Here is a 14,361-nt window from a genome sequence, read left to right on the forward strand (position 1 = left end):
CCCAGGCAGGTCTCGAACCCGCGGGTTCAGGCAATTCACTCACCTCAGCCTCCCAAAGGCATGGAATTACAGGCTGAGCCACCGAGCCCGGCTGAAAGTAATTTTTTTTTTGAGTTGGCGTCTCACTCTGTGGTCCAGGCTGGAGTGCAGTGGCATGCTCATGGCCACTGGAGCTTCCAACTGCTGGGCTCAGGCGATACTTCCACCTCAGCCTTCCAAGTAACTGGAACTACAGGAGTGCACCACCACACCCAGCTAATTTTTAAATTTATCATAGAGACGAGGTCTCACCAAGTGGCACAGGCTGGTCTCAAACTCCTGGGCTCAGGCAGTTCTCTCTCCTTGGCTGGGATTATAGGCGTGAGCTACCGTGCCTAACCCAACTAGAGATTAAACTGTGGTTCTGTAGGGAATGGCCTTTCTTAGGAGGTGAATACTGGAAGTTTTAGGCTGGTGGTACAGAAGAAAACTTATGGAAAGACAGAGAGTGAGCAAGCAGGCAAATAGGGCAACATGGACATCAGGGACCAGAGGGTAAGAGAGCATGCATATTCATTGTCCCATTATTATAATTTTTCTGTAAATTTAAAATATTTCTGGCTGGGCGCAGTGGCTCACACCTGTAATCCCAGCACTTTGAGGAGACCAAGGCAGGAGGATATCTTGAGGCTAGGAGTTCAAGACCAGCCTAGGCAACATAGCAAAATCCCATCTCTACAAAAATTAGCTGAGCATGGTGGCACGCGCCTGCAGTCCCAGCTACTCTGGAGGCTAAGGCAGGAGGATCACTTGAGCCCAGGAGTTTGAGGCTGCAGTGAACCCTGATCACTCCACTGTACTCCAGCCTTGGTGACAGAGTGAAACCATGTCTGGAAAAAAAGAAAACACATACACACACACACACACATATATTAAAAAGTACAGTTGGGCATGGTGGCTCATGCCAGTAAGCCCAGCACTTTGGGAGGCGGAGGTGAGAGGATTACCTGAGCCCACGGATGCAATGCTAGCCTGGGCAATTTGGCAAGACTTTGTCTATACAATAAATAAAAAAAAATTAGCTGGGTGTGGTGGCGCACCCCTATGGTTTTAGCTACTTGGAAAGCTGAGGCGGAAGGATCGCCTGAGCCCTGCAGAAAAGAAAGAAAAGAGGAAAAAAAGCGCCGGGCTCAGTGGCTCAGCCTGTAATCCCGCGCTTTGGGAGGCCGAGGTGAGTGAATTGCCTGAGCCCGCGGATTCGAGACCCGCCTGGGCAACTTGGCGAGACCTCATCTCTACAATAAATCAAAAAAAAAGCAAGCACACTGTAATATGCTTTGCATGTGACAGCATTCTTAGTAAATTTTATTTATTTGTTTATTTATTTGAGTTGGAGCCTCACTCTGTCACCCAGGGTGAAGAGCAGTTGCACACTCATGGTCACTGCAACCTTGATCTGCTGGACTCAGGCAGTCCTTCTGCCTTAGCCTTCCAAGCAGTTGGAACTACAGGCACGTGCCACCATGCTCGGCTAATTTTGTTTTTTTATTTATTACAGAGATGAGGTCTCGACAAGTTGCCCTGGCTGGTCTCGAACCCATGGGCTCAGGCAGTTCTCTCACCTCGGCCTCTCAGAGTGCTGGGATTATATGCATGAGCCATTGTGCCCAGACTCTTCATACATTTTAATATCCTATGTAAATGGTGAAGGGATATTTGTCAACCAGAAGGACTGCATTCCTAGTGTGTTCTTTGTAAACACCAAAATTTCATATACTCTATCATTCCTTTTGTCACCTTACTTTGTAATGGGCTTTGCCAAAGATAAATTATTTTATTTATTTATTTATTTATTTATTTATTTTTGAGTTGGAGTCTCACTCTGTCGCCCAGACTGGAGTGCATTGGCCGCTCCCGGCCACTGCAGCCTCGACCTGCTGGGGCTCCAGCGATCCTTCTGCCTCAGCCTTCCAAGTAGCTGGAACTACAGGCATGCGCTACCACACCCGGCTAATTTTTTTGATTTATTGTAAAGATGAGGTCTCACCAAGTTGCCCGGGCGGGTCTCGAACCCGCGGGCTCAGGCAATCCACTCACCAGCCTCCCAAGGCGCGGGATTACAGTCTGAGCCACCGAGCCCGGCTCTAAAGATAAATTCTTTACAAATTCGAATAAATGCTGTAAACAGTAAAATACTTTGTAAGCTGTGAAGAAGAGTGTAAAGAGGTTTGTAATTTACAAATAAAAAACATACTTTGGAAATATTCTAGTAAGTAATAAAAAAATGTCTCTTTTCCTAAGGTTTTATTTAGAAATATATATACATATATAGGTCAGGCTCGGCGGCTCAGCCTGTAATCCCAGCACTTTGGAGGCCGAGGGGAGTGGATTGCCTGAGCCCACGGGTTCGAGACCAGCACGGGCAACTTAGTGAGACCTCGTCTCCACAGTAAGAAATAAAAAAATTAGCCAGGCGTGGCAGTGTGCACCTGTAGTTCTGGCTACTTGGAAGACTGAGGCAGAAGGATCGCCAGAGTCCAGCAGGTCGACAATTTTTTTTTTTGAGTTAAGACTCACTCCGACGCCCAGGCTGGAATGCAGTGGCACACTCATGGCCACCCCAGCATCTATCTGCTGGGCTCCAGTGATCCTTCTGCCTCAGCCTTCCAAGTAGTGGGAACTACAGGCATGCACTACCACACCTGGCTAATTTTTTGGTTTATTGTAGAGATGAGGTCTCGCCAATTAGCCTGGGTTGGTCTTGAACCCATGGGCTCAGGCGATACACTTGCCTCAGCCTCCCAAAGTGCTGGGATTACAGGCTGAGCCACCGAGCCTGGTCTTTGTTGTTTTTTTATTTGGAGTCTCTGTTGCCCAGGCTGGAGTGCAGTGGCATGCTCACAGCCACCACAGCCTTGACCTGCTGGGCTCAGACGATCCTTCTACCTCAACCTTCCAAGTAGCTGGAACTACAGGCACATTCCACCATGCCTAGTTAGTTTTATTTATTTATTTATTTATTTATTGTAGAGACGAGGTCTCACCAAGTTGCTCAGGCTGGTCTCCAACCTCTGGACTCAGGCAAACCTTTTGCTTCAGCCTCCCAAAGTGTTGAGATTACAGGCGTGAGCCATTATGCCTGGCTTTTTTTTTTTTTAAATCAGAGTCTCACTCTGCTGCCCAGGCTGTAGTGAAATGGCCCTACCATGACTCACCACAGCCTTAAACTCCTAGGCTTAAGCGATTCTCCTTCCTCAGCCTCCCAAGTAGCTGGGACTACAGGCATGTACTTCCACACCTGGCTGATTTTTGTGGAGATGAGGTCTTGCCATGTTGCCTAGGCTAGTCTTGAATGCCTGGGCTCAAGCAGTCCTCCCGCCTCAGCCTCCCAAAGTGTGGGATTGTAGGCTTGAGCCACCGTGCCTGGCCACAGTGTGCTTTTGAGTTTGCAAAGTGTTTTGCTTTTTCCAAAAGATATTCTAATTTCCAGGGACTTTGCTTTATAGAAAACACTTTGCTGTTTGCACAGCCAAATGCAGGTTTACAAAGTAAGGTCTTGCTGGGTGCAGTGGCTTAAGCCTGTAATCTCAGCACTTTGGGAGGCCGAGGTGAGAGGATTGCCTGAGCCCAGGAGTTCAAGACCAGCCTGGGCAACTTGGCAAGACTTCGTCTCTACAATAAATCAAAAAATTATCCAGGTGTGGTAGTGCATGCCTGTAGTTCCCATACTTGGAAGGCTGAGGTGGAAGGATTGTCTGAGCCCAGCAAGTTGAGGCTGTGGTGGCCATTAGCATGCCATTGCCCTCCAGCCTGGGCAACAGAGCAAGACTCTACTCAAAAAAAAAAAAAAAAGTAAGGTCTGATTTGTCAAATGCATCCCACAGTATTTTGCCATCATTGCTAGATCACAGTTTCAAGGCACTGCATTTAGCACCAAGCTCTTTTCACGGCAGAGCTTCCCAAAAGTTGTTACCACAGTTCTGTTGGATTCCAAAGCACATATCAGTCACTACCTAAACTGACCCTCTCAAAGCCTTAGGAGGTAGCATAGGGATGTTTATCCCAGGTTTCTAGTTGAGAAATTGGAGCTCAGAGAAGGGAGGGGACTTCCTGAGGTCACACAGTGAGTTGAGGGCTGAGGTGCCTTCCTGGCTCCAACCTGTCCTAGGCTGTTTTCACTGCCCTGGGCCAGACCTGGGTAGGTACCTCAGCCTTCACTCTGGTCAATGGCAGAAGCAGCACTGGGTGCCATCCCAGGGGGATATCTCTAGGGAGTTTAATCTCCTTGGCATTCAGGCTGTGACTTGAGGAGGCCCTGCTTGGAGGATGGGTATGTGTTTGTGTCCTACCCTTGAAGAGACCCTGCCTCTCGGGCTGAGTAGGAAGGCTGGGTTTCCCCCCAGGGGACAGAGAACAGTCCCAGAGTGCAGGGAGCCCAGGCTGAAGGGCTGGAACAATCTAGAAAGCTCAGAGGATAAAGTGTGACAAGTCAGGTCTAGAATGACTGGTAGCAAATAGAGAAAAATAGGAGGTGCTTGAGGTTGGGATTGTGGTGGGAGGTAGGGAGACAGGAGCAGACTGAGTGACAGAGAGAGAGCGTGATGTGGACAGACCAGGATGGAGGGAGAGACAGGCCAGGTGGGCGTTTGGGCATCAACTCCACAATCAGCCCGCCTCTTTCTAGTGGTGTGACTTGGGGAAATCACCAACCTTTGCCAGGCCTCAGTTTTCACATCTGTAAAATGGGGACAGTGTCGCCCACATGGGTAGTTGTGTGGATTGAATGAGTTAATACTTGCAAAGCACCTGGAACAGTGCCTGATATGTTGTTCATGCACCAATTACGTGTTTGTTAAATGATCAGAAACGGAGGAAGAGGGTCTTAGAAGAATGGCAAGAGCAGCAGAACAAGACAGATCGGGGCAGAAAGATGGATACAGAGGGCCAGGCTGGAGCCACGGGATGTTCCAGGGCTCTCACCTGCTCATCTTGAGGGCAGGACACCCTGGGTGAGGAAGGCAGCGTTGGGGGATGATCAAGAGCACCAGGTGGGAGAGGCCTTGAATGCCAAGGTGAGCTGTCTAACCACATGTCTCTCCCATGTCTCCAGCAGAGGCAGCAGCTGCCCCCACTGTGGCACCCGGCCCTGCCCAGCCTGGGCATGTGTCCCCGACGCCAGCCACCACCTCCCCTGGTGAGAAGGGTGAGGCAGGCACCCCTGTGGCTGCAGGCACTACTGCGGCTGCTATCCCCCGACGCCATGCCCCTCTGGAGCAGCTGGTTCGCCAGGGCTCCTTCCGTGGGTTCCCAGCGCTCAGCCAGAAGAACTCACCTTTCAAACGGCAGCTGAGCCTACGGCTGAATGAGCTGCCATCCACGCTGCAGCGCCGCACTGACTTCCAGGTGAAGGGCACAGGTGAGCCCTGGGCCCCGGGGGGTGGGGAGGCATCAGAATCAATTAGCACTGTCCATGTGGACAAGGGATAGAGGAGAGTTGATACACCCTGGGATTGATTAGTACTGCCTGCCGAGGGCAAAGGATGGCAGACACTGGGATTGATTAGTATTGTCTGCCATGGCACAGGAGTGGCACACTGGGATTGATTAATACTGTCTGCCATGGGCAAAGAAGCAAAGAGAAGTGGCACAAATCAGAATTGGTTAGCCAAGTCTGCTATGGGTAAGGGATAGCAGAAGGGCACCACAAGCCATGATCAATTAGCAATGTCTGTTGTGGTTAAGGAAAAGGAGAAATATAGCGCACATCGTGATTGGTTAGCAGAGACTACTACAGGCAAAGAAGTCTGCCCTGGGCAAAGGAGAGCAGAGAAGTAGCGCAGATTTTTGCTCAGGAGTAGACTGGAGCATCGTGAGTTAATGCTCCATCCAAGCATTTGGCCAGTAGAGCCATCAGATCTGTCTGGGTGAAGGATACAGGTATCCTCAGGCTCAGAGGAAAGGAGGGTTGTGATGGATTAGTAATGTCTGCCTAGGGCAGGGAGAATCGAGAAGTGGCATTCATCGTGATCTCCTTACAGTGCCTGCCATGTAGGAGCAAGAGAGAGAGACTGCACCACATGAATAATTAGCAAAGTTTGCCATGGGCAAAGGAAAAGAGAGAGCAGCAGAAGTGTTGGGTTTCTGCCCATAGGCTCCAAGAATTTGGGAGAACATGAAGTGAGAGGTGCAAGTGAGCACAGAGATCTTGGGGGGTCAGGGAGCATAGTGATGGGCCAGTGACATCGACGATGGACACAGGGTTGGGTGAAGACAGTACCCATCATGAAGAGGAAGGAGGTGGCACATCATGACTGATTGCCACTGTCTGCCAATCAATGTTAGGAGAAAGGTGGTGTCAGTGTCCTGTTCTGCTTAGAAGGGAGATGGAGTTACAAGGACTTGCCCCTCCAGCATTTGGCCAGTGGAGCCATGCGGTATGGGCAGGTGAGAGGTAAGATAAGCAAAGAGCTTAGTGGGGGGAAAGCATCGTGTTGGATTACTAATGTCAGGGAATGGAGAGAGGCGGTGTACGTCATGATCTAAAAGCAATGTCTGCCATGGGAAAGGGAGGAGAACGAAGTGGCACAATACCAAGTTTTTGCCTGAGGGAGCCAGGCAGAAGGGCTGTCTTCCCTCCCAGCAGTCAGCGAAGCCATGTGGTCTGGCCCACTCTTCTGCTTTTATGCGCCAAATCTGCGTCACCTACCCCTTATGGCCTCGGGGATCGGTGTGGGAGGGTGTTGATCTGTGTCCAGGAGGCTGGGTGGCTCCAAAAGGTAATGCTGAGCAGATGCCAGCGGCTATGAAAGTGATGCACACACACTGCATGCCTGCCACATCCCTTGGCTGTCACATGGCCTCACACTCACTGTCCTCATGCAGCCTGACGCTAAGCACACACCCCAGGCTATCACATGTGCGCCCCAAGAGGCAGCAGCTCCCCAGGCTTTATTTGGAAGCCTCACGCTTCTGCAGCCAGCTGCACCCTTGCTTGGATGTGACTGGCTACACAGAAATTTCATACATTCACATAGATATCACACTCTCACAAACGTGTCACAAGCTCACATGCACTCAGAAGTCACGAGTCAAGCACGATGGCTCAAGTCTGTAATCTCCAGCGCCCTGGGAGGTGGAGACAGGAGGATTGCTTGAGGCCAGGAATTCAAGACCAGCCTGGGCAACACAGTGAGACCCCGTCTTTCTAAAATGAAAAATAGCAATAAACAAAACAAAACAAAACAAAAAAGTCACACGCAGTCAAAAATCACACACCCAGATTTACACACACTCGCAAACCACACACCTGGATCCGTGCAAACTCAGGCTGCATGTGCAGATCTGTGCACACTTGTGCAGACACGCACACATCACACATGTGGATTCACTCACACCTGGAATCACACATCAGGTGCCTCACTCCTGGATTTCAGTCACACGCAGATGCAACACCTTCAGAAGCCACAGGCCCATTCGGACAAACACACACAGACATCGTAGACGTTGAAACTACACCCTCTTCCACCTGGGCCCCTACTTCACACCTCCCAACTCCACAGCCAGTTCTGATGTTCCCTGGAGTATCCACATGATCCCCTGGAAACAGCCACTTGCTAAAGCATCATAGACATTTGTCATATACCACACATGGTGGTTCTGAACTGTTTACTGTTTATTTGGATGGTACCTTTGCTCACACCAAGCCCTCATGGAGCCACTCCACCTGCCCAGTGTCTGCCATCTGCTGGCCTGGGTGCAACTCTTCCCTCATGGTGTTTGCTATAGGCTGGGTAGGGTGGACGGGGCCTGTTTCTCCACCCAAAGCAGGACAAATGATCCCCAGCCAGTGAGCCACAATGTGGCCAGCGTCCATTCTGACTGTCCACGCACTTGCCATGCACACGGTTGGACATATCTTTAAATTAATGTATGTTGTCAAACTTTTTTTTTTTTTTGAGTCAGGATTTCACTGTCACCCTGACTGCAGTACAGTAGCGCGACCATGGCTTACCAGAGCCTTGACCTCCTGGGTTCATAGATCCTTCTGCCTCAGCCTCCTGAGTAGCTGGAACTACAGCATATGTCACCATGCCTGTCTAATTTTTAAATTTTTTATAGATATGAGGCTTCACTATGTTGCCCAGGCTGGTCTCGAACTCCTGGCCTCAAGCGATCTTCCCACCTCAGCCTCCCAAAGTGCTGGGATTGTAGTCATGAGCCACTGTGCCCAGGTGAACATTTTCTTTTCTTTTTTTTTTTTTTTTGAGTTGGAGTCTCACTCTGTCACCCAGACTGGAGTGCAGTGGCTGCTCCCAGCCACCGCAGCCTCGACCTGCTGGGCTCCGGCGATCCTTCCACCTCAGCCTTCCGAGTAGCCGGAATTACAGGCATGCGTTACCACACCCGGCTGATTTTTTGATTTATTGCAGAGATGTCTCACTGCCCAGGCGGGTCTCGAACCCGCGGGCTCAGGCAATCCACTCACCTCAGCCTCCCAAGGCGTGGGATTACAGGCTGAGCCACCAAGCCCGGCTAGAACATTTTCAACATTTCTTTTGGTTTGGTTTGGTTTGGGTTTATGGCCACACACGGATCTTGAAGTCCTTGGTTTGGGGTCCCTGTCAGCCATCAATCGTCATACACTAACTTGGTTGTTATACCACTCAGTTGTCACACACACATATGCACAGTTATTTTTGTGACCATGGCCCCTTAGTCATAACAGGGCGGATCCACCAACCCACATGCTGTGGGAGGGAAAGAACCCAGGTAATAAGAGAGGGCCACTCCAACATCAACATCGGGAGCCTCATCTGCTCTGTGGGGGCTGGCGGGCCGACACCTGCAGCTGGGGCCGCCCCAGCCAGGAGTCTCACCCTGTCTGCCGCTGCTGCCCCAGCTGAAGAGAAGAAAGTGGAAGCAAAGAAGGAAGAATCTGAGGCGTCTGATGATGACATGGGCTTTGGTCTGTTTGACTAAACCATTTATAATGTGTTCAATAAACAGCTGAACTCTGGGGGGGAAAAAAAAAAAAGAGGGCCACTTGAGAGGCAGGGTAAAAGCACAGGGTCTGGCAGGGCCTGGGCCTGCTTGCTGACCTCCATCCTTCGCTGACTTTCCAGTGCCTGAGATGGAGCCTCCTGGTGCCAGTGACAGTGACAGCATCAACGCTCTGTGCACACAGATCAGCTCATCTTTTGCCAGTACTGGGGCACCAGCAGCAGGGCCGCCATCTGCCACAACAGGTAAACAAGCCTGTCCACTGGACAGACACTATGCAGTGCCCCCCCCCGACTCTCCCACCTACATTCAGGGCTACTCAAGCACTCCAGGAATCTTGGGATCCCACAGGCTTAGAACCATGGATCATCTTAGAGCCATAGGATCACTTTCAAACCATGGGTCATCTTGGAGACACGGGATCACCTTAGAACCATGGATTTTCTTGGAACCACAGGGTCATCTCAGAGGCATGGGTGCATTCTAGAATCTTAGGATCATCTTGAAGCCAAGAGACCATTTTAGAGCCTTGGAATCACTTTTTTTTTTTTTTTTGAGTTGGAGTCTCACTCTGTCGCCCAGACTGGAGTGCAGTAGCCGCTCCCGGCCACCACAGCCTCAACCTGCTGGGCTCCAGCGATCCTTCCGCCTCAGCCTTCCGAGTAGCTGGAACTACAGGCGCACACTACCACGCCCAGCTAATTTTTTTGATTTATTGTAGAGATGAGGTCTCGCCAAGTTGCCTAGGCATGTCTTGAACCCTCGGGCTCAGGCAGTCCACTCACCTCGGCCTCCCAAAGCGCGGGATTAAAGGCTGAGCCACCGAGCATGGCCTTGGAATCACTTTTAAAGCCATGGATCATCTTAGAGCTATAAGACATCTAAGAGCCATGGGATCATCTTAGAGCATGGATCATCTTAGAACCATGGATCATCTTAGAACCATGGGATCATCTTAGGTCATGGGATCCCCTTAGAGCCATGGAATCACCTTAGAACCATGGGTCATCTTAGAGCCAAGAGATAATTTTAGAATCTTGGAATCACTTTAGAACCTCAAACAATGCAAAATATAGAACTCTAGAATCTTAGAAAACACAGTCTTAAAACTGTTGAACCTAATTTACTATGTTAGAATAATACACTTGGAGAAATCTTAGAATCTTAGCCTCCTAAAACAACATATTCTCAGAGTATTAAAATCAAGGGTGATATTAAAAATATTTAAGGCAACTCCTTCGTGTCCTCTCCCACTGTGGCAGCTTTTCTGTCCTTTCAACGAATCCTGCTTTCTCAACAACAACAACAACAAATTTGGCCAGGCTTGGTGGCTCAGCCTGTAATCCCAGCACTTTGGGAGGCCGAGACGAGTGGATTGCATGAGCCTGCGGGTTCGAGACCAGCCCGGGCAACTTGGCAAGACCTCGTCTCTACAATAAATCAAAAAAATTAACTGGGCATAGTAGCATGCACCTATAGTTACAGCTACTTGGAAGGCTGAGGTGGAAGGACCACCTGAGCCCAGCAGGTCAAGGCCACAGTGGCCGTTGAGCGTGCCACTGCACTCCAGCCTGGGCGACAGAGTGAGACTCAAAAAAAAAAAAAAAATTAATACCAGGCTTGGCACTGACCTGTTAGAAGGACAGTGGGACCAGGTAGATGTCAGTCCTACTTGGACTTTTCCATCATGGAGCCTTAGAGTCTCAGAATTGTGTGGCTGTAGCACTTGAGAACCCTTGTGTGGTCCAGAATGGCCAAGTCCCTTGCACAAAGTCAACACAGGGAGTGAGGAACAGCTGGGATTCAGAGAACCATCTGGCTCGTGTCTGCTCTGATGCCCATGCCGTCCCATTCCCTTACCTGGGTTCTTCCCCTGAAGCCCTTGCCCTCACCCACTCCTCTCCTCTCTCCAGGGACTTCTGCCTGGGGTGAGCCCTCCATGGCTCCCGCAGCCGCCTTCCAGCCCGGGCACAAGCGGACACCTTCGGAGGCCGAGCGATGGCTGGAGGAAGTGTCCCAGGTGGCCAAGGCCCAGCAGCAGCAGCAGCAACAGCAGCAAGCAGCCTCGGTGCCCCCAGTGCCCACCATGCCCCCTGCCCTGCAGCCTTTTCCTGCCCCCGTGGGGCCCTTCGACACAGCACCTGCCCAGGTGGCCATGTTCCTGCCACCCCCGCACATGCAGCCCCCCTTCGTGCCCGCATACCCGGGCTTGGGCTACCCGCCAGTGCCCCGGGTGCCGGTGGTGGGCATCACCCCTTCACAGATGGTGGCCAACGCCTTTTGCTCTGCCGCCCAGCTCCAGCCCCAGCCTGCCACCCTGCTTGGGAAAGCCGGGGCCTTCCCGCCTCCTGCCGTACCCAGCGCCCCTGGGAACCAGGCCCGCCCACGCCCTAACGCGGCCCCTTGGCCCCCGGAGCCAGCGCCAACCCCGGCCCCTGAGTTGGACCCCTTCGAGGCCCAGTGGGCAGCACTAGAAGGCAAACCCGCTGTGGAGAAGCCTTCCAACCCCTTTTCTGGCGACCTGCAGAAGACCTTCGAGATCGAACTGTAGCCCAGGCCGCCCTGCCCGCCCCGCCGTCTCCAGTCGTCTCCAGCTTCCCCTCGCCTGGGAGTGGAGACCCACCTCTCCCCAGTCCCGATCCCTGGGGCTGTGCCCCTCAACACCCCTCCTCTCAACCACCCTCACAACCACTCCAGAACCAACATTGTGACGCCAGGTTGCGACAAGATGGAATTCAGGGACGGACCCAGCCTGGCCAAGAGCGTTTCACTGCCGGACTTTGGCTGGCAGCGCCCCCTCCCCACACCCCGGACACAGGGATGGCCACAGTCCCGCTGAATGCCCTCGGTTCACGCTACGTCTTCTAGTTTCTGTTGTTGACCTTCCACCCTCGAGCGCTGGACAGGATGGAGGGGGCGCCTACTTAGGGGCTCTCCCAGACCCCTCACGAGTGCCCGCCCCGTCCAGTAGCCTCCTCCCCGACACACAGCACAAGCTGAGGGCTGCCCTCTGCCTGCCCACTGCGTTCACTGCCAATGCTGTGCTCACCCCCTTCACCTCCCGCCCTGGGCCCACGTCTTCCCTGGGCCAAGGTCTCATGGGGGCAGGGGCCAAGCTGGCGGTGGGGGAGGGGAAGGAGATGCTCAGTTACCTCACGACGGCGCCCGCTGGGGAGGGGTCCCGGAAGAGGGGGGAGGAGTGCCTGGCGGGTACTTTTCTATCTTTTATTTCCAGGTTTTTTTTGTATCTAAACTTACAGATTTGTATTATACAAGGACAGCCAATAAAGGAAGACTCTAATGGTGCCCCTCAGGAAAGGAGGGCGTGGGGAGGGCATGCAGTGTGGTCACAGACTTTCCTCTTGAGTCATTTACTAAAACAGGAGGAAAAGGGTCTCCCTGAGTAACAGTCTCTGAGTCATAAGGTGTCACAGGTGCCTCTGACTCAGCACCTGCCAGGTGGGCATTAAAGGTCGCCAAAAATGAATCACCCTATGTTGTTCCTTAAAGAGATTTTGAACCGAGGAATAAAACACACACACAAATTATAAACCACTGCTAATTCAGTATTAATATTTTTAGGTTTGTAATAGTGTATCTTTGTACTGGCAAATTCTTGTTTCATCGGTTGCATGTTCCATAACTCAGGCCAAATGTCACCTGACTTGGTGCCATGCTCTCTCTTGCTTCTTGGGCCCCTTGATATCTATGAAAAATAGCCGAACTCGGTGGCTCAGCCTGTAATCCCATGCTTTGGGAGGCTGAGGTGAGTGGATTGCCTGAGCCTGCGGGTTTGAGACCCGCCTGGGCAACTTGGCAAGACCTCATCTCTACAATAAATAAAAAAATCAGCCGGGCATGGTAGCGTGTGCCTGTAATTCTGGCTACTCGGAAGGCTGAGGTGGAAGGATCGCCGGAGCCCAGCAGGTTGAGGCTGTGGTGGCCGGCTGGGAGTGGCCACTGCACTCCAGTCTGGGCGACAGAGTGAGACTCCAACTCAAAAAAAAAAAAAATCTATGAAATTATTTTTAAACAAACACAAACACACACATACACACACACACATATTTACGTTTAGGCTATACAGCTGTTTAAAACAAGGTGATTTTGTGCCACCCCATATTCCATACCATTTGGCTAAATGGGGAAGTTGAGTCAATTGCCCACAATCACACACCTGAGTAGTGAGGGCAGCTGGGATTCAAACCCAGCTTCTGACGGAAGTCAGGGCTGGTCATTCAACCAACAGGCTGTGAAGGAACAAGCTGAGGGCCTGTCCTCAGGAGTTCCCGCTATAGCCCATGTACCTGCTCATGGACTCCATGACTAGGGGGAGCCCATGACAGCTCTGTGGGCCTGCGGGATCCCCGGGGAGGGAGCAGAGGACTCTGCCAGCGACAGCCACACGGTCTCACCAGCCCTCACACTTGCCATTCCCCTGCCTAGAGCCGCCCTCTCCTTCAGGGTGACACAGCACCTCTGGGAAGAGTGCCACTCCTTTGGGACTCATTCAGATACCTCCTCCTTGTAGACACCCACCCTCTTCCCAGGCTCCCAGCCCACCCCACACTTTTAGTCTAGGTTTAGACCGCTCTTCCACCCTTCAGTGGAGTCAGCGGCACCTGCTTGTCCCTTGGATCCCACAGCTCCTTTGCTTCCCCCATCCTCGCCCTGACCCATTCTGGGTTGTCACTATCTAGTGGCCCGTCTGTCCGGCCCACTGGCCTGTGAAGGAGAAGAGGGTCCGGGGCTGTCTCGGTCACACTTCCAGGTGCTGCCAGGACAGGGCCAGGCACAGGAGGCGATTCCGGGGTGCACCTCTGCAAAACGCGAAGGAGTGAGAGAGGCAGAAAGGGCCTAGGGCTGGGACAGAGAGGACTTGAGCAACTGGACATTTGGGAAACTGAGGCCAGAAGCACACAGCAAATCAAGGACAGAGTCGCCACACCCTCCCGGCCCGGAACTGATCCTTGCGCAAAACCATTCTTCCCTGTGCCCCGGCAGCTTTCTCAGCTCCATGGTCCAACAGTCCATGGAGACGCTGGCACTTTCCGGCGCTTCTGGCTCCCACAGGCCCCGTGGACGCAGACGGGGAAGGCGGGCCGTCCTGGGCAGGCCCCAGACGGCTGTTGGCGAGGGCCTCCCACGGGCTCCTGCAGGCCCATGCCCCGGCCTGCCCCCGACGCCCTGGATGGAGTCGCTGGCACACCCTGGGCTTCTGGCTCCACGGAGGCCACAGGGCCGGGGTGGGCCTCCCACCCTCCCCTTCCCCCAGCTTCGGCCTGCTCAGAGCAAACCCCGGACGCAGAGTGACGCCCCGTCCCACCTAAACGCCCCTCGAGATCATTTTGGGGGCAAGAATCCGTCCCCCTGGGGCCGGCT

The 14,361-nt window shown here is 52.5% G+C and overlaps 1 protein-coding gene across 1 annotated transcript in view; it reads left to right on the forward strand.

Annotated features, from left to right (window-relative positions):
* The window catches only part of NUMBL (NUMB like, endocytic adaptor protein), a 28,705-nt gene extending 16,171 nt beyond the window's left edge, over positions 1-12,534 (forward strand). Inside the window, exons 8-10 of the mRNA XM_008057254.2 lie at positions 5,090-5,395; positions 9,102-9,224; positions 10,893-12,534. Of these exons, the coding sequence (XP_008055445.1) occupies positions 5,090-5,395; positions 9,102-9,224; positions 10,893-11,530 (1,067 nt within the window). The 3' untranslated portion in view covers positions 11,531-12,534. The remainder of the gene's footprint in view (positions 1-5,089; positions 5,396-9,101; positions 9,225-10,892) is intronic.
* The last annotated feature ends 1,827 nt before the right edge of the window (positions 12,535-14,361 follow it).

The sequence above is a fragment of the Carlito syrichta genome, unplaced genomic scaffold (genome assembly GCF_000164805.1).
Source record: "Carlito syrichta isolate Samal-C Ts95f unplaced genomic scaffold, Tarsius_syrichta-2.0.1 Scaffold86295, whole genome shotgun sequence".
NCBI lineage: Eukaryota > Metazoa > Chordata > Mammalia > Primates > Tarsiidae > Carlito > Carlito syrichta.